General features: G+C 46.5%; 1 protein-coding gene across 1 annotated transcript in view; it reads left to right on the forward strand.

Annotated features, from left to right (window-relative positions):
- Positions 1–18017, forward strand: part of CHST11 (carbohydrate (chondroitin 4) sulfotransferase 11) — a 182732-nt gene that overhangs the window by 12520 nt on the left and 152195 nt on the right. Inside the window, exon 2 of the mRNA XM_011975506.1 lies at positions 664–749. Coding sequence (XP_011830896.1) covers positions 664–749 — 86 coding nt within the window. The remainder of the gene's footprint in view (positions 1–663; positions 750–18017) is intronic.

Below are 18017 nucleotides of genomic sequence, written 5' to 3' on the forward strand. Positions count from 1 at the left end.
AAGAGCTCTTAGTGGCTTCAACGTTGGTGGGTTTTGAGGAGTTCACTTAATTCCTCCTCTTTTATTAATTGTAAGTACCATCTCTGTCTGGACCCGTAAACTCTTGTCTTTTCTGCTTCATGCTGATATTTTCACTAAAAATAACATAATTTAGGAGAGGCTTTGGGGAGGCTGGGCCTCTGACCTATCCAGTGGGAGGAGCCTCCTGGGGAAGGACCTGCCCGTTCTCAGAAGCCCAGCTTCCAGGGACTAGGAATAAAAGGTCATTGACTGTTGCTGGAGAAGTCTGCGGAATCTTAAAATGTGTTACCAAGCCTGGTGCTGGGTAGAACTTGCTGTCTTTGAAGCAGCCATTATGCTATCTTTTGTAAGTGGTTTCGTTTCAATGAGTTTTAGATGTCTGTCTTGTTTTCTTAAAACACTTGCTGGGGAGACTTTTTAGCATGATTTAGATCCTTCTGGATGTGGAGATGCCTGAATGTTGGGAAGACAGACGGCAGCTGTGCTGTTGGAGAAGGGACAGCGTGGAAATCTTCCTTTGCTAGAAGCTGGTTTTCTCTTTCTTTCCTGCCTGTTTCTTCTTCCCTCCTCTGTGCCTTTTTCTTTGTCAGACAACAAATCTTTATTGCTCATTTCTGATGAGCCTTCACTTTCTTTCCTCAGTCATGCGGAGGAATCCCTTTGGTGTGGACATCTGCTGCCGGAAGGGGTCCCGAAGCCCCCTGCAGGAACTCTACAACCCAATCCAGGTAAGCTTCGAGTACTCTGTCAGCATGTGAACCTTTTTTTTTTTTTGGTGGGGATGGATACTAAAAACTCCAAAATTGTGGTCTTTGGGGGATTTAAAACTTCCTTTCACAGCCCAGCATTTTACCTTCAGTGGTTGCTTTCTTCGTCACCCTTGTTCTTTGTAGCATCTCTGAAAATTTCTAGCAGGGGATGTTTAGAATTAAAGAAATGCCTAGGCTCAGTGCTAAGCGTTCAGACCTGCCCAGGGTTTGAACTCCTGAGATTAATACAGTCTTAAGTCCGAGCAATGGGACTCAGAAATTAAAGGGCCTGCGAGGCTGTGCAGTCTTCTCGTTGGTATCCCCAAAGGAAGAGTTGCACATGGGTACACTTGACACCCACTCCCACATCCCACATATTAAAGCCCAGTGATGCCCCACCTCACTGTGCCAGTTTGGCAAACTCCCTTGTGAGCAGGGACCTTTTGCTAAGTGACTGCCTCAGTAAATCTAACTTGTTAGTTTAATGAGGTAGCAAACGTGGCCTCTGTGCCATCAATTATGAAAAGCGCTCCTCTTTGAGCAAAAAAAAATCCAACCAAGGAAAAGTGTCTTCTGTGGAAAGCTAGTGCAAAGTTAGGAGGCCTGGTTGCCATGGCAACAGCCTCAGTGGCGTGTGTGGGTCCTGATGTGGAGACTCTGGGACTGATCCTTTCGTAGGAACATTAATTAGCATTTGATGCCCAGAACTGGTGAGTGAACAACTAGCAGCAGCATCAGTGGACATTCGATAGCTGTAGAGAAAGAGGGAAAAATGTACTGCTTTGGCTACAGTCTCTGACTAAATTTAATACTTCTTTGGACCAAGGTACCTGGTGGAAGAAGATAATGCATGGGCCTCAAAGGTGTCGAATTTTTAGAACTCTTGCAAAGGGATGCACTCGAGAACTACCTGGTACCCCCTACCACCCTTCCCAATCTCTCACCTCCACTCCCTTCTGGAAAAATAGACTCCTGAGTTTATGCATCATGGGTGGCCTAATTAGGTTAACTCATGCCCTGTCTTGAGGTGTGACTTGGCCAGATTAGTCCATTAGTTGCCACATCAGTATTGCCTGAGGCTTGCTGTACTGGGTTCTGTGGTGACTCAGTGGGGAATTTGATAGTTGGGTTCCCTTTGGTGCCCCAAAAACTCTGCATATGATAGGCAGGTCTTCCAGCCTGTCCACACACATTCTGTCCTAAGGAAGAGGCAGAACTGTGTTTCAACAAAGGATGGGATATCTGGTAACCTGTGTTGAAAACAACACAGGCTCCTCAGATGCAAACCATTCCCATCTTTTTGTTGATATCCTCTGTTCTCAGAGCATTTTCTCCTTCAATACAAAACTGCTGAAACACTGCTGCAGATTTTATGGGTAACATATGGTGTCATGGGAAAAGCTATTTCTGAAGTCACCGCCCCTGTGGATGGAAGGTCCATGGACTGCGTCTGTCCTATTCACTGTTGGCTCCTCAGTACCTAACACAGGGCTCTCAAATACTTGTGATTCAAAACATGAAAGTCCAGGTTCAAATCCTGACTTCATCTCTAACTAATTGTGCAACCCTGAATATATGATGAGTTCTCTTTAGAGGTCAGTTTTCCTACCTAAAACTCTCCCCGGAATGTTGGGAGGATGAAATAATTCTGATGTGTCAGGGGCTCTGTCGGTATGATTTGTCATTTTTGTGGTCCAGAGGATGGCTTCCATATCAGAAGCCTTGACTTAGGAGTGAGACCTAGGGTTCAAAGCCTTATTTCATCATTTCTTAGCTATGTGACTGTGGGGTGTTTACTTAACCTCTCTGAGATTTCTTTCTTTGATTTATAATGTGGCATGAATAATACCTGCCTTGCAGTGTTGCATGTAGTGATGTGTCTTGCTTGGAGCTTCCTGTAGAGTTTGTGCCTTCAGGGGTTGATTCACTCCTTTTTCTCATTCATTTCTTCATGTGCTGTTACATGTGCCTAGGAACATATAGCTTAGTAGCTTAGCAGCTTAGCACTAGGCGCTGGGCACAAAAGAGTGGAGAGGGTGTGTGCTTAGCCTTTTGTGGCTGGTAACTCTGGGCTCAGGGTTGAGGGGAATGAGTTGACTGGCGAGGCAGACCCTGCTTGGTCCCATTGTAAACCAGTCAGAGAAGAGATGCCCGTCCTGGGTAGAGGCCCGCTCTTCCTTCCGGTAGTGTTCTGAGCATTGTCTGGATGACAGGCGTATTGAGCAGTAGCCTGGGACTTAGGAGGGAAGCTAGGGCTGGAGAGCAGCTCCGGGAGGCATTGGGGAGGGCGTAGGTGGGTGAGTCACCGTCCTCCCTCAAGGATGTCTTGGGCAAGTTGTCTGGCCCCATTAGCCAGCAACCAGGGAAATGTAGCTGCAGGAAAATCACCTCGTTTCCTCGGGATGTTTTTTCTTAGGCTGGTTTCCTTTACAAGCTGCAATTATGTTCCATCCCACGCAAGTTCAGTAAGTGGCACTTTTCAGAGAAACTGTCTTGGTGATCATTTGGGCCAGGGAGTTGAGGAGAGAAGGGAGTGAGAGCTTCTATTGAGTTAGTTGGTTTTGTGTCCACGAGCCATTTACAAACTTTGCACCTGATTGGGCTCTGTGGCAGTTTCTTGTATTTCCCTACCAGCCAAGCTGTTGAAGCTGCTGAGCCCGGAATGATGTTATCACTGAGGCAGATGACAAACCCTCTAGTTGCTAGAAACCAAACTGCTCCCCGAGCTGGCGTTTCCGCTTTTTGTACTGACTGCTTATTTGGGCTTGATATATAATGGTGAAAACAGGAACTGTTTATTTTAGGTGATAAGAAACCAACATTATGGCAAGAAGATGTCATCTTAGTTACTCTGTTATCAGTTACTTAGTTACTCTGTTATCATAGGCCAGATACTATCTAGATGCTTATAAACATCTTATCTAATCCTTGTAGTAATAAGCCCCAAGCTAGGTTTTATATCCCCATTTTATGGATGAGGGAACTGAGGCCACTAACTTCATACAGCTTACCCAAGGCCAAATAACTAGTAAGAAACAGAGTGAAATTCAACCCAAAAGCAAACTATAAATCCAAGTTTCTTTACCTCTATGCTGTACTTGCTGTTACCAGCAAAGTTCTCTTGGTGGGAGTTACCCCATCCCCTCTCCAAAAAAAAAAAAAAAAAAAAAAATCGAACCCAGATTTTCACTGGACAAAGAGTTGGGAAAATTGGGAAATTTTGGCTATAATCTGGGAAAATTGGCTATAATATTGGGAAATTGGCTATAATCTGATTTTAGTGTACCAAGTTCTTTATTTTAGTGTCCAAGATTTCCTTATTTTAGTGCCCTGCAAACCCCTAACCAATAAAACAACAATTGGTTAAGAAAAGTTTGGAGTTGATATTCTTAGAAAAACTGTACTCTGATGTCTTATAATTTTCCTGGTTCTCTGCTGTTTCCTTGGCCCCAAAATAAAATGTAATTGCCGATCAGATCAGCTGGAATCAAGTCACCGAAAGTTCAGGAGGTGTCAACTGCATATTTGTGGGCCGAGCACATCTGCGGCCCTCTCTGGCTCAGTTCAGAGGCACAGGGCAGAGCTGCATTGTCAGCCATTAATAGGGCCTAATTTCCCCTAAATGCCAGCTAGGGCGAGACAGCTTGTCCTTCTGCCTCACCCACCTCCTGGTCCTCTCGTGGGTTCCCTGAAATCTTCACAACGTCACTCATGTGGTTCAGCCCTGCCCTGCTTGGTTCTTTCTTTAGCATTTACACTTGCTCTGTGATTACCATGTTCCACGGGGAGGGACACACATAGCACAGGGCTGACCGTGAATTTGTAAGCACTGAGTCTAGGAGGTTTGCACAGGGCACAGCAGATCCAATTGTTCGAGGGGTCTCCGAGGATCAAACAGTGTTCAAGGAATTTAGAGGAATTCTGGGGAACTCTTTACGGGGCGGGGTTTGGGAGTGGGGGAAAGGCTCCAGGAAAACTGAGAATGACAAGATCTTGGAGGCCCCCACTGAAATCTCTGTTACATGGTGACTCTTTATTGATCAAGTCTTCAGGGTGCTAAAGTAAACTTATTTCTCTATCAGTTAGACTCCAGGAAGCAGGATGGGGAGGAGGAGAGAGGGAGGGAGAAGGAAGGTCAGAAGGAAAGAAGGATGAGAGAGAAAAAGGAAGACAAATTACTATTTACTAAATGTATAATACATGCCAGTGACCATTCTACATATTTGTCACCCACGTCTCATGGAATCTTTACAAGAACCCGTAGAGGAAAGTCTCCAGTAACCCCATCTTTTAGGTAAATTAACTGAGGCTCAGACGGTTGAGCAATGTGCCAATCACGCAGCTCCTGAATGAGCGAGCCAGGCCAATGTAGCCTGGCTAGGTTGCAGGATGAGGAGAGGCTTAGTGCTTTATTTTTCCCGGGTGAAAAAATGCTTCCTTGAGATTCTCTTTCCCACTGACTCAAGCCGAGACCTGAGGTGTGCTCAGGACTAGCTGCAAAATTCACAAAAGCAGGTGCCAGGACTTCTGGAATGGCATGGAATGGACAATAGCCGTCAACAATTGCGGGCCGGGCACAGTGGCTCACGCCTGTAATCCAGCACTTTGGGAGGCTAAGGTGAGCAGATCACCTGAGATCAGGAGTTCTAAACCAGCCTGGGCAACATAGCGAAACCTCTTCTCTACTAAAAATACAAAAATTAGCCGGGCATGGCAGCTCGTGCCTATAATCTCAGCTACTCAGAAGGCTGAGACAGGAAAACCTGGGAGGCAGAGGTTGCAGTGAGCTGAGATCGTGCCCGTATACCCCAGCCTGGGTAATAGGGTGAGACTATCTCAAAAATAAAATAAAATAAATAAAAATTGCAGATTTCTTTTTTGCTTACTGAACCTGATACATAGCCCAGTGAAGGACAGGCCTTTGTCTCCTGGCTGGAGCTGGCAGAGCAGGAGTCACCCCCGAGAATTCTGCCATGGGATAGAGCATCTTGGTGACATTTGGAAGCTGGGCTCGTTGATTTTGTTGAATGTTTTAGATTGATAAAAGCTTGTAATAGTCCAAAGGTTGTTGGGGCAGTTGTGGGGGACTCTCTTAGCCCCAACCTAAATAGCTTTTTCAGCAATGCCTGCCAAAATTTGTTCCTTCAATGAACATTTGTAGTGGGGAGGAGAGGCACCTCAATCATGTAACCTGATAAGCGGTATATAATAGAAGCTTTTTGCAAAGTTATGAGAGAATCGGAAGTGAGTGCTTAGCCTCTGAGGGACGGTGCACAGTGGGGGCCTTTCTGCAGGATTTGAGTCCAGTCTCTGAAGACACAGCAGACTTCCCCATGGTAAAGAAGTGGGACAGCATCTCAGAGTGGGGAACATCAGCAGGGCCACAGGGAGAGAGTCCATGGCGCATTCAGAGAACTGGGAGGGGTTTGTGGCTGGAGTGAAGGTGATGCCAGGGGCTGATTGGAGAGGGGGCAGGAGTGGCAGGTTGGTAGCATGTGAATTGGGTCATGTCTGCCGTTCATTTCCAATCCACCTGGTCTTTACCTATTGGCAGGGTTGGTAGTCATGAGGGGCCCACAAAAACTGGCGTGCATCTTGTGACCTAGCTTCTCCTTTTGACTCGGCCACTTGCAAACTGTGGGGCTTCTCCAGGGCAGGTAATGTCCCCTTCCAGGCCTCAGCATTGTCATCTATAAAATGAAGGGGTTAGACTGGATCAGTGATTCTCAAGCCTGTGGTGAGGACCATTCTGGAAGCTTTTGGAAAATGACCAGTGCCCAGGCTTCACCCCTGGCGATTCTGATTTTATTGGTCTGGGTTAGGGCTGGGGTGTTGATATTTTTCAAAGCTCCCTAAGTGATTCTTATGGGTAGCCAGGGTTCGGAAGCCCTGAGTTGGAAGGTCTTTAAGCACCCCCTACCGCCTGGTCCTAAAAGTCTTTGATTCTAATATAACCTATAACTTGCAAAGTTAGGGAGGGAGAAGCAGGCTGGCAGGACCAAGGGAAAACAAAAAGAGAAAGCAGGTAAGCCGTACGTCTGCCTGTCTTCGTGTTCCAGGACACATAGTCCTCCTGTGCAAATAATTCGCCATCTTCCTACACCCACCTATCACCAGACCCTCGACTGATAGAAAAATGCAAGTTAGTTCACTAAAACCTTGGCGTTATCAGTACTGCACAAAGCCCTCTTCAGCACACAGCACAAGCACCATCCTGTAAAATCCCCAGCAAGCCTTTGTCCACTTGCAGTCAGTTCCTCTCTTGCTGACCTGCCCATTGCTCCCTTGCAATGTGTTTTCATACTTTCTCTGATAAATCTGCCTTTCTTTACCTACAGTTCTCTTGGTAAACTCTTTTTACCACCCACATGACACCAACCCCAGATAGTAGCAACGCAGGACATAACCCGTTATGTGAAAAGCAACTCAAAGCATATATGCTGAGGTTGTTCACTCTACATAGTTTCTACTCTCTTTCTGTATGAAGGCTCTGTTTCTGTGTTTTCCACTAGGACACAGAGATCATTGTCCTTCATCTACTCCATTTGCAGGTTTGTGGGTCCGATGCCTACAGGGCTGGACACCCAGCCAGCAGCATGTGGGCCAATCCGAGATGCCAAGTCTTCAGCCAAAGTATTGGGAGGAGCCCTGTGAAAGGGACCCTTGGGCCACTTTTGTCTTGAGCCAGTAAGAAGGAGAACCCAGACTTGCTCCAGGCCAGGCGTCAGATGAACATTTCTGAAGGATCAGTTACAATCATAGAAATGAGCATGGAAGGAGAAGGGCCCTCTGCCTTTTGAATGCTGTTCAGGAAGAACGAAGCTGAGCGGTCACATATGCTGGGGAAGGCATGAAAGAGCAGACGTTGTACTGTCCCCAACTCTGGTCAATTAATCCCTTCATTACCAACCACCTGGTAAATGACGAGTTGGCCTAATTATCTTCTTTGACTCAGCAGCTGTCTACCAGCCAAAGAGGGATTAATTGATTTGGTTGTAGACTGACTCTTTATGCAAAGATAATGCTTACTGCCAGCCTGGCAGCTGGCTGGCAAAGATGAAATATTACATTAACCTGATCTTACACACAGCACTTGGGAGAATGCTTCATTATTAATTGCAAATTACAATAGACTAGCGAGGCCCATTGCAAAAAAAAACACGGACAGTGAACTACCTCTTTCACTGTGGCTAGTGGATTCTTTATTCTTGAACCAGGGAAGCTTCACTGGTCAGATTTCCAGTCAAGCCAGGAAAGAGTTCCAGTCAAGTCAGGGGACATGACAGTCAGACACAATTTGGGTCAGAGGAAAGGATTGGATGCCTGAAGGAACTAGGGAGTCCCAGCCCAGCTGTATGACCCGCGACAGTCACTTACTTACCCTGTTCAAGCCTTGGTTTCTTTATCTGTAAAATCAGAGCTTGATACCAGTCTTGCAGGTTTGTGAGATTCAGAATTCTATATAAAAAGCACCTAGGACAGTGCCGAGGTCAGAGTTGGTGTTAATCAGTAGCCATTCATTGTCAGAATGGAGTTAGGTAACCTGGGAATTTTCTTAGGGGGTCTGAGCCCTTGCTGTGCTCTGTAATGTAGACTCAGACATTTTGCACATGCACATTTGGAGTTTTGTTGAACAATAATAAGATGGATGATTCCCTCTTGCCTGGAAGCTACTAGCTGTCTCCATTGTGAGTACTTCCTAACAATTTTGATTTATTTGTTTCTAGCAGAGTCTGTGTTGATCAGCAAGCTTGATGCACTGATTTATAAAGCCATGAGTGCCTCTGCGTGTGTGTGTGTGTGTGTGTGTGTGTGTGGTGTGTGTTACATATATATTCACACAACCTATATTCTATAAAATGTGCAGATGCAGCTTTCATATTTTAAAAGTCTCCCGTGGGCATGTCTGTTATACTCCCAATGCCTAGTTAGGTACTCAGTAATGGTTGTTAAATAAGACCTCATCTCTGGGTTGTGTTCATGTGAAAGCATTGATCTCATTGATTAGTCCACATTTAACTCAAGCTTTCTTTATAGGCAGTTGTTCTGCTTCAGAAACAGAAGTTTCAGGAACAAGCCTAATTTGATCCAATATATTCAAATCTGGATAGTAAGCTCAATGCCCTAATGGAGTTTTTCTGTGTCGGTCTGTATGAATATAATCTGACATATCTCAACTGGAGAAGGGCATTCAAGTGACAAAATGACCTCGGCAATTTCCAAATGGTAACACAGCTGTACTAGCTGCCATTTTCAGAGAGTTATTTCCTGAATTACCCTCAATTATAAGAGGCCTCCACATAATTCGATTTTTCTGTAAATGACACAACTCAAGTAGCTTCTCAGCCAATTGGATTTTAACCTTGTCAGAATGGATAGAACTGAAACAAAGCCCTGGCTTGTTCTGAAACTGCCCGTAGGAGAGACGTCGGGGGTGAGGGGGTGGTGGTAACATGCATCTTCCTTTCCCAGTGGAGTCTGTGGGTCTGCTGGACCATGCAGATCTCAGGGGAGTTTCCACCCCATCTTCACACTTAGTTACTCTGAGATCCGAGGCACATGGCTGAACCTTTTTGAGCACTGGAGTCCTTGTTTGTAAAACAGGAATAAAATGCTTGTAGTTCAGTTATTAAGGATAAAATTAGAAAATATATAGAATCCCAGGCACATGGCAAGATGCCCAGTCAATGTTGATTTTTTTATTTGGATGCAAGAAACCTCCTCCAGGAAGCTCTGATTTTTTTCCTTTCCAAGCTCAGGTGAAATGTCCTTCTCGAATGATGCTGCCCACTAGCAATATAATATAAGCCACGTATGTCATTTGAAAATTTTTGGTAGCCGCATTTGGAAAGGAAAAAGAAAACAGCTGAAATTAAGTTTAATAATATTTAAAATTTAACCCACCGTACCTAAAATGATTATTTCCGTATTTAGTCAATAAAAAACTATTAGTATATTTTATGTTTGTGTTTTCATACTAAGTCTTTGAAATCTGATGTGTATTTGACACCCACAGCACATCTCAATTGGGACAGGCAGTACATCGAGTGCTCAGGGCTGCATGTGGCTTGTGACTGCTGTCTCGGACAGTGCTGCTCTGTAAAATGCCCCGTTATCCCTACGTCCTGCCCATGTTAGGACACTAATCTCGCTCATTTAAAATGATTCCACCAGTCTTTGCGCCCCTTGAGGGAAGGAGCTATGTCTTTCTTACTCATCTTGGAGTGTCCGGTAGCTACTATGGGCCAGCCCCAGGAAAGGTACCCAGTAAGTGTTTGGGCAATGAATGAAGCCACTTGCTCCTGTGCCTCCTGTGAGTTCAGCATGGGGAGGTGACCAGGGCTTCACTGCCCTAGAGGTGCAGAGGCGGCCGAACATGAGGGTGGGTGGTTTCCTGGGACCCAGTGAAGAGTATGGCGTGTTTGTCCCAAGTCTCCGCTTCATGCCGATGCCCGATGTTTCCCCCAGAAGTTCCTGCCGGAAAGTGTAAGTGTGAGTGTCGTGGAAGGGCTAACACTTTGAAACGTATCAGTCATTATATCTCCACTTTGATTTCACAAGACGTTATGTGACTAGTGTGCGACAGGTGTGAGGTGGTTGGAGAGAATAGGAGCAGGGGATTGGTTGCATGAAGGAACTGGGGAAAGCAAGTCACGGGACTAGGAAGGGATTAGCGGACTGCTTAAGCCCAGACTCCACCCTCCCTCGCTGCTTAGCCCACACTCAGCCCTGTTTCTCAATTCCTTCCACTCCTACCTCCTTTCCTCCTTCTTCTATAGTGTGTGGCATGCAGCAAATACGCACTGCGTGAAATGGAACTGGAGTTCCCTCACACCCCACCCTGCCTCCCTCACTGATTGCATATTCACTGTAGTAGTTTGCTGGGGTTGCTGTAACAACATACCACAGACTGGGTGGCTTAGACAATAGAAATGTATCGTCTCACAGTTTTAGAGGCTGGAAGACAGAGATCAAGGCACCAGCAGGATTGGTTCCTTCTGAGGGCCATGAAGAAGGGCCTGTTCCAGGCCCGTCTGTTAGCCTCCTGGTTTGGGGGTGATCTTTGGCTTCCTTGCTCTGATTGCTGCCTTCATCTTCACATGCTGCTGCCCCTGTGTGGGTGCCTGGCTTTGTGTCCACGTTTCCCCTTGTTGTAAGGACACCCGTCATGTTGGAGTAGGGGCCCGCTGACTCTAGTATGACCTCATCTCAGCTGATTGCATCCACAATGACCCTATTTCCAAATAAGGTCACGTTTGAAGGTACTGGGGTGAGAACTTCAACATACGAATTTTGGGGGGAACACAATTCAATCCGTAGTGCTTACTGTGTGTATCGCGTTCTGCTAGATGCTAGGGCTTTCGAGATTTCGAGATAAAAGTTCTTCTGTTATCAAAGATAAAGGATCAGGGTTGGCAGGGATGTGAAGAGGGAACTCCTGTGCACTGTTGGTGGGAATGTAAATTGGTACAGCCATTATGGAAAACAGTATGGAGGGTCTCCAAGAAATTAAAAACAGAACTACCATATGATCCAGCAATCCCACTTCTGAGTATATGCCCAAAGGAAGTGCAAGCAGCATCTGAAACAGACACCAGCCCTCTCACTGTAGCAGAGTTGCAGCATTGTTCACAACGGTAAGATACGGAATCAGGCCGGGCGTGGTGGCTCATGCCTGTAATCCCAGCACTTTGGGAGGCCGAGGCAGGCAGATTGCTTGAGGCCCAGGACTTCGAGACCAGCCTGGGCAACAGGGCAAAACTCTGTCTCTACAAAAAATGTAATAAAATTAGCCAGGTATGGTGGTGCGTGCCTATAGCCCCAGGTACCCGAGAGACTGAGGGAGGTCAGGTCGAGGCTGCGGTAAGCCATGATCATGCCACTGCTCCCCAGCCTGGGGAGACCCTATCTCAAAAAGGAAAAAAAAAGATACAGAATCAACCTAAATGTCTATCAAAGGATGAATGGATAAAGAAAATGTGAGTGAGATATAGATAGATAGATAGATAGATAGATAGATAGATAGATAGATAGATAGATAGATAGATAGATAGAGATAGATAGAGATATATATATAAATGGAATGTTGTTTAGCCTTAAAAAAGAGGGAAATGTTCAGCCCTTGGTGACACCATGGGTGAACCTGGGGAACTGATATGGTTTGGATTTGTGTCACCCCTGCCCCCGATCTCATGTCGAATTGTAGCCCCCAGTGTTGGAAGAGGGACCTAGTGGGAGGAGATTGGATCGTGGGGTGGATTTCCCACTTGTTGTTCTCATGATCGTGAGTGAGTTCTCACGGGAACTGGTTGTTTGAAAGTGTGTAGCACCTCTTCCTTCTCTCTCTTCCTCCTGCTCTGGCCGTGTAAGATGTGCCTGCTTCCCCTTCGCCTTCTGCCATGATTGTAACTTTCCTCAGGCTTCCCCAACCATGCTTCCTCTACATCCTGTGGAACCAGTGAAACCTCTTTTCTAAGTAAATTACTCAGTCTCAGGTAGTTCTTTAAAGCAGTGCACAAACGGACTAATACAGGGACAGTACGCTAAGTGAAATAAGCCAGGCACAGAAAGACAAATACCACATGAGCTTACTTATATGTAGAATCCAAAAAGGTTGAACTGGTAGAAGCAGAGAGCAGAGTGGTTACCAGAGGTGGGGGAAACAGGGAGATGTTGGTCAAAGGGTACAAAGTTTCATTCGACAGAATGAATAAATTCTGGAGAGCTAATGCACAGCTTGGTGACTATGGTTAATAATAATGTATTGTAGACTTGAAATCTGCTAGGAAAGCAGATCTTAAATGTTCTGACCACACGAAAAATGATAACTATGTGAGGTGATAGATATGTTACTTAGCTTGATGGTGGTCATCATTTTTGCTATTTATCTCTCTATGTAAGCATCATGTTGTATACCATGAATATATGTAATTTTTATTTGCCAAATTAACCTCAATAAGTCTGGGGAAGTTTGTGCTCTAATAGGGGTATCAAGCCAGTAAACTGACTGACCATGATAGAGTGAGGTCCTGGCCAGACGTAGTGGCTCATGCCTGTAATCCCTACACTTTGGGAGTCCGAGGTGGGAGGATGACTTGAGCCCAGGAGTTTGAGACCAGCCTGGGCCAGATGGCGAGACCCTGTCTCTATAAAAAATTTAAAAATTAGCTGGGCCTGGTGTTGGTGCGCCAGTCGTCCCAGCTGACGCGTGAGGCTGAGCCTGGAGGATCCCCTGAGCCCAGGAATTTGAGGCAACAGTGAGCTGTGATTGTGCCATCACTCTCCATCCTGGGTGGATTTTTTTTTAATTAAAAAAATTATAAAATGATGCCCTATATGAGTTTAATACATGATATTGGAGGAGCAAAGAGATGGACCCAGACTAGGCATGTGCGTGTGTGTGTGGGTGTGCGTGTGTGTGTGCATGCATGCTTGTATGTATGTGTATGCGTGCATGTGTGTGTGTGTGTATGTGTGTGTGTGTAGAGCCTTGGTCATCCCGATGGAGCAAAGACACAGGAGGGTGGCACGCAGAAGAGCAAATGGCTCCACCCTCCCTTGCACAGTTAAAATCTGGCCAAGGTGAGAGGGGAGATGGGAGAGGGGAGAAGGGAGAAGAGGCACTGACTGGAGGAGCTGAAGCTTTGTCCCTCCTGGGCAGGCATTCTCCATCCACGCCCCTCTGCTTGGATGCAGAGGATAAGCAGGCCAAAGATGCATGAAAACTGAGTTCCATTGTAGCTCCAGACTTCTAGAAAAGTCAACAGCCCCCGTATCCTCTGCCGTTCAATGTCTGCATTACCACACTGGGAGACACTGACAGGTTGGGCTTGCCGCAGGCCATAGCAGACATTGGGCAGCCCTAGAAGGAAGCTGGCTGGCCTTGGAATGTGCCACAGCGGTATGACACCCAGGCCGACTCCAGTGCTGCCTAAAATGGCCTCTTGCAACATTCCTCTGTCTTCATCTTAAATCAGGGACTTGAAGCCACAAAATGGCAAATACACAGCTCTGGCAGTCACTTTGAGTATTGGAGAAATCGCTCTGGCCATCTGTTTTGTCTCCAGCATGTTTCTCACGGAATACCCACGGATATATCCACGGATATAACAGACATCCTGCCAAGGCAGAGCTTGGCTCTTGAGAACTCGGCAAGCTCAGTGCTTGCCTGGATTCCTGCCTCATGTCCCATCCAGTGTTTGGAGAAAAGCTCTGAGAGAAAGATGAATATCTGAGGCCACACAGCCTAGAAGTAGTCAAGAGCACAGGCTCTAGAACTAGCCCCACGTGGACTGAAATCCCAGTGCCAGCGCCTGCCGGCTGTGTGACATAGGAGAGCTTCTTACCAGCTCTGTGCCTCACTTGTCTCACTTGTAAAATGAGAATTGGCTGGGTTCAGTGGCTCATGCCTGTAATCCCAGCACTTCGGGAGGAGGCCGAGGCGGCTGGATCACTTGAGGTCAGGAGTTCAACACCAGTCTGGCCAACATGGTGAAACCCCGTCTTTGCCAAAAATACAAAAATTAGCCAGTCATGGTGGTGGGCACCTGTGATCCCAGCTACTCAACAGGCAGAAGCAGGAGAATCGCTTGAACCTGGGAGGTGGAGGCAGCAGTGAGCCAAGATCGCACCACTGCACTCCAGCCTGGGTGACAGAGCAAGACTCTGTCTCAAAAAAAAAAAAACAATAGCCCCTGCCTCATTCTCTTTTGTGAGAATTTGATGAATCCAGACACGTGAAGTACTCAGAAAGGTGTCTGGCACCAAGCAAAGGCAGTTTGCTATTTTTTGTTGTTATTGTTACTCAGGCACAAAGGCAGAGAGGAGCAAATGGTCCCTGGGAGCAAATGAGCCGGTGGAGACTAAGATCACTTGGACGATGCCGCTGGCTCATCTTCCATCATCTTGGAAATCCACTATCTCTAAAAGAAACACCATCTTTTAGTGCAGGGGTTCACAGCTTTGGCTGCACTTTAGAAGCAAAAGAGGAAATTTAAAAAATCGCAATGCTCAGGCCACCCCATCAGTATTTTCTATAAACCCTCAGGAGATTCCAGTGAACAACCAAGTTTGAGAACCACTTCTCTAGGTTTTTCCTGTTCAAAGACAGATGCAGAGACCAGCAGCATTGACACATGTGGGAGCTTATTAGAAGTGCAGAACTGGTCCCCAACCCAGCCCACCAAAGTTTTTTTTTTTTTGAGACAGAGTCTTGCTCTGTCACCCAGACTGGAGTGCAGTGGCGCGATCTCGGCTCACTGCAACTCTGCCTCCCGGGTTCAAGCGATTCTCCTACCTCAGCCTCCTGAGTAGCAGGGACTACAGGTGCGCACCACCATGCCCAGCTAATTTTTGTGTTTTTAGTAGAGGCGGGGTTTCACCATGTTGGCCAGGATGGTCTTGATCTTCTGACCTCCTGATCCACCTGCCTTGGTCTCCCAAAGTGCTGGGATTACATGTGTGAGCCACTGCGCCCGGCCAGGAAACTATATTTTTAACAGGGTCCCAGGTGGTTTGTATAAGCATTGACTGGACAAGGCTTCTTAGAGCCTGGGAGCCCCTAGAAGAAGCAGCCGTCAAGTAGGTTAGGTCACAAAGGACGAGTGGTCCCAGAGTCCGTGTGGATTGCTGAGACGGGACACAAGAGAAGTCCTGACCTCTCTGGGAAGGTGGCATGCTTCTGCTTCCAGAAACCCTGGAAAATAAAAGGCCGTGTTTATGCAGCTGTGGAATACTGGTCCGTGGCAGGGAGCAGGAGTCCCAAGGTGGGTGCAGCCTCTTGATCCCTGTGGATGCAGTAAATACTCATAATTTCGTATGACTCAACTCAGGGAGAAGAGAAATGTGGCATTGAACGAGTGCTTTTAGAAACAGAGGTCACCACACTACCTGCAAAAGGAAGACCTGTCCAGCCGGGCTGCAGTGTCCCTGGAGTGAAGGGGATTTGTGGGGCTAGAGGATAGAGTCCCCTGGGTAGCCACGGTCAGAGTTATTCATAGTTCTCTTCATAGATTGGACTATTGCTTCACTTTTGTCAAGAAAAAAGAAGGAGGAGGCAACCTAGGCTTTCCATGCCTGCCTCTCACCTTCACTCCAGCTTTTTCCTTCAAAGGGCATTTTTAGGTGTCATTTTACCCTCCTCCCATCACCCCTGCGCGGCCCCCAAATGCCTGGTGCAGCAGATCTCAAACAATGCAGTTTTGTGGGAAGAGCATGGAATTTAGACCCCTGCATCCTGAGTTCAAATCCTGCCTCTTCCACTTACTAGCAGTGAGATTTTGGGCAAGTAATTCAACTTCTTGGATCTTCAGTTTCCTCATCTGGAAAGCTGGAATAACTTATTTAAGTTCAGCTAACAAGGCCACAAAGTGTAACAGTTAAAACTGTGGGTTCTCAGTCAGGCTGCCTTGCTTCAAATTTATATTTACTGGCAGAGCAATTTGGGGTCAGTTTTCTAATCCCTCTGTGCCTCAGTTTCTTTATATGTAAAAACAAGAAAAACAACAATACCTAGCTCTTTGGATTATTTTGAAAATTAAATGAGTTGATTTGTGCAAAGTGCCTAGAACTGTGGCTGGCAGTACAAAGTCAAATACATATTTTTTTCTTTCCTTTTTCCTTCCTTCCTTTTTTTTTTTTTTTTTTTTTTCATGAAATAGAGTGTCACTGTATTGCCCAGGCTGGTAAGCAATGGTGCGATCTTGGCTCACTGCAACCTCCACCTTCCAGGTTAAAGTGATTCTCCTGCCTCAGCCTCCCGAGTAGCTGGGATTACAGGCGTGCACCACCACGCCCAGCTAACTTTTGTATTTTTAGTAGAGATGAGTTTTCACTACGTTGGCCAGGCTGGTCTCAAACTCCTGACCTTGTGATCTGCCTGCCTCAGCCTCCCAAAGTGCTGCTGGGATTACAGGCATGAGCCACTGTGCCTCGCCTCTTCTTTTTTTTTTTTTTTTTTTTTAAAGCAGGGTCTTGCTCTGTTGCCCAGGCTGGAGTACAGTGGTGTGATCATGGTTCACTATAGCCTTGACTTCCTGGGTGCAAGTGATCCTGCCACTTCAGCCTCCCAAGTAGCTGGGACCGCAGGCCTGGGCCACCGCCCCCAGTTAATTGTTGTTGTTTTCTTTTTTTGGTAGAGATGGGGTCTCACTATCTTGCCCAGGTTAGTCTTTAACTCCTGGGATCAAGTAGTTCTCCTGCCTTGGCCTCCCAAAGTGCTGGGATTACTGGCGTGAGCCACCGCACCTAGCCAAGTTATTTTTTTTCTTTCTTCTTTCTATGTTCTCATCTTTAAAACTTTCCACTATTCTTTCTTTAAAAAGAAAATTGTAATCATGATTTGGGTCCTAGTAAGTGCTTTTTAAGAGAAGCTTCTTTTGCCCAATGACTTTTTTCCTCCCTCACATTCAGTCAACCTTTCACTGCTTTGCAAATACATCATTCCCCATTTTACAGATGAGGAACCTGAGGCATAGAGAGGCATTTTGTGATTGGCGTGCAGCGTCATCCAGCCTCTTTGGGGAGTTGCAGAACCGTGATTCAGTCCGGCTCTGGAGCTTGCTTGTTTCTCATGGGACTAGGCTAGGCCACCTCCACCAGCTCAACTGGGGTCAACTCATTGATTAAATGAGTGACGTGAATTCCTTTGATCCTTAATTTACTAGTCTTTAAGTCAAGATGAAACCCCCGCCCTCTCCAGTGGTTTGTGGAAGGAGTATACAGGGCTTGTAAATGGGCTGACTCAATGCCTGCCCGCAGTTGGGTGGTCAGCTGGAATGAAATGCACAGTGAAGACCACCCATGGCTGTCCCAGGCACACCTGGGTGGAGGGTCCTGAAAGCCCCCATCCTAGCAGGCAGGATTCAGTGAAATGGGAGCAAGGCATGGTGGGCTGTGTGCCCACCTGCGCCTGTGCCGGCTCTATCTCTCAGTTTCCTGGATTGTCGGCTTCTCCTAGAAACTCACTCAGACCCCTCCTGAGTCAGACAGAGCATCCCTGAACCAGGACTGGGTTTGCTCAGGCCAGAGGCTGTGCTTGAAGCAGGGGAGTTGCAGAGAAAGACTTCTGTGTGCTTGGAACTGTTTTTTAAAAATTTCCCCCCCCACACAAAAATGTTAGGAGGCTGCTTTTAGACGTCTCTTTTCTGAGCTCTTCCCTGCCTAGGCACAGTAACCATGTGTAATTTTCTTCTCGATTCATTCTTCTTGTCAGGAGAGGGCTATTTTTAGCCACTCCACTGGGTTCTG

The sequence above is a fragment of the Mandrillus leucophaeus genome, unplaced genomic scaffold, assembly GCF_000951045.1.
Source record: "Mandrillus leucophaeus isolate KB7577 unplaced genomic scaffold, Mleu.le_1.0 Scaffold157, whole genome shotgun sequence".
NCBI lineage: Eukaryota > Metazoa > Chordata > Mammalia > Primates > Cercopithecidae > Mandrillus > Mandrillus leucophaeus.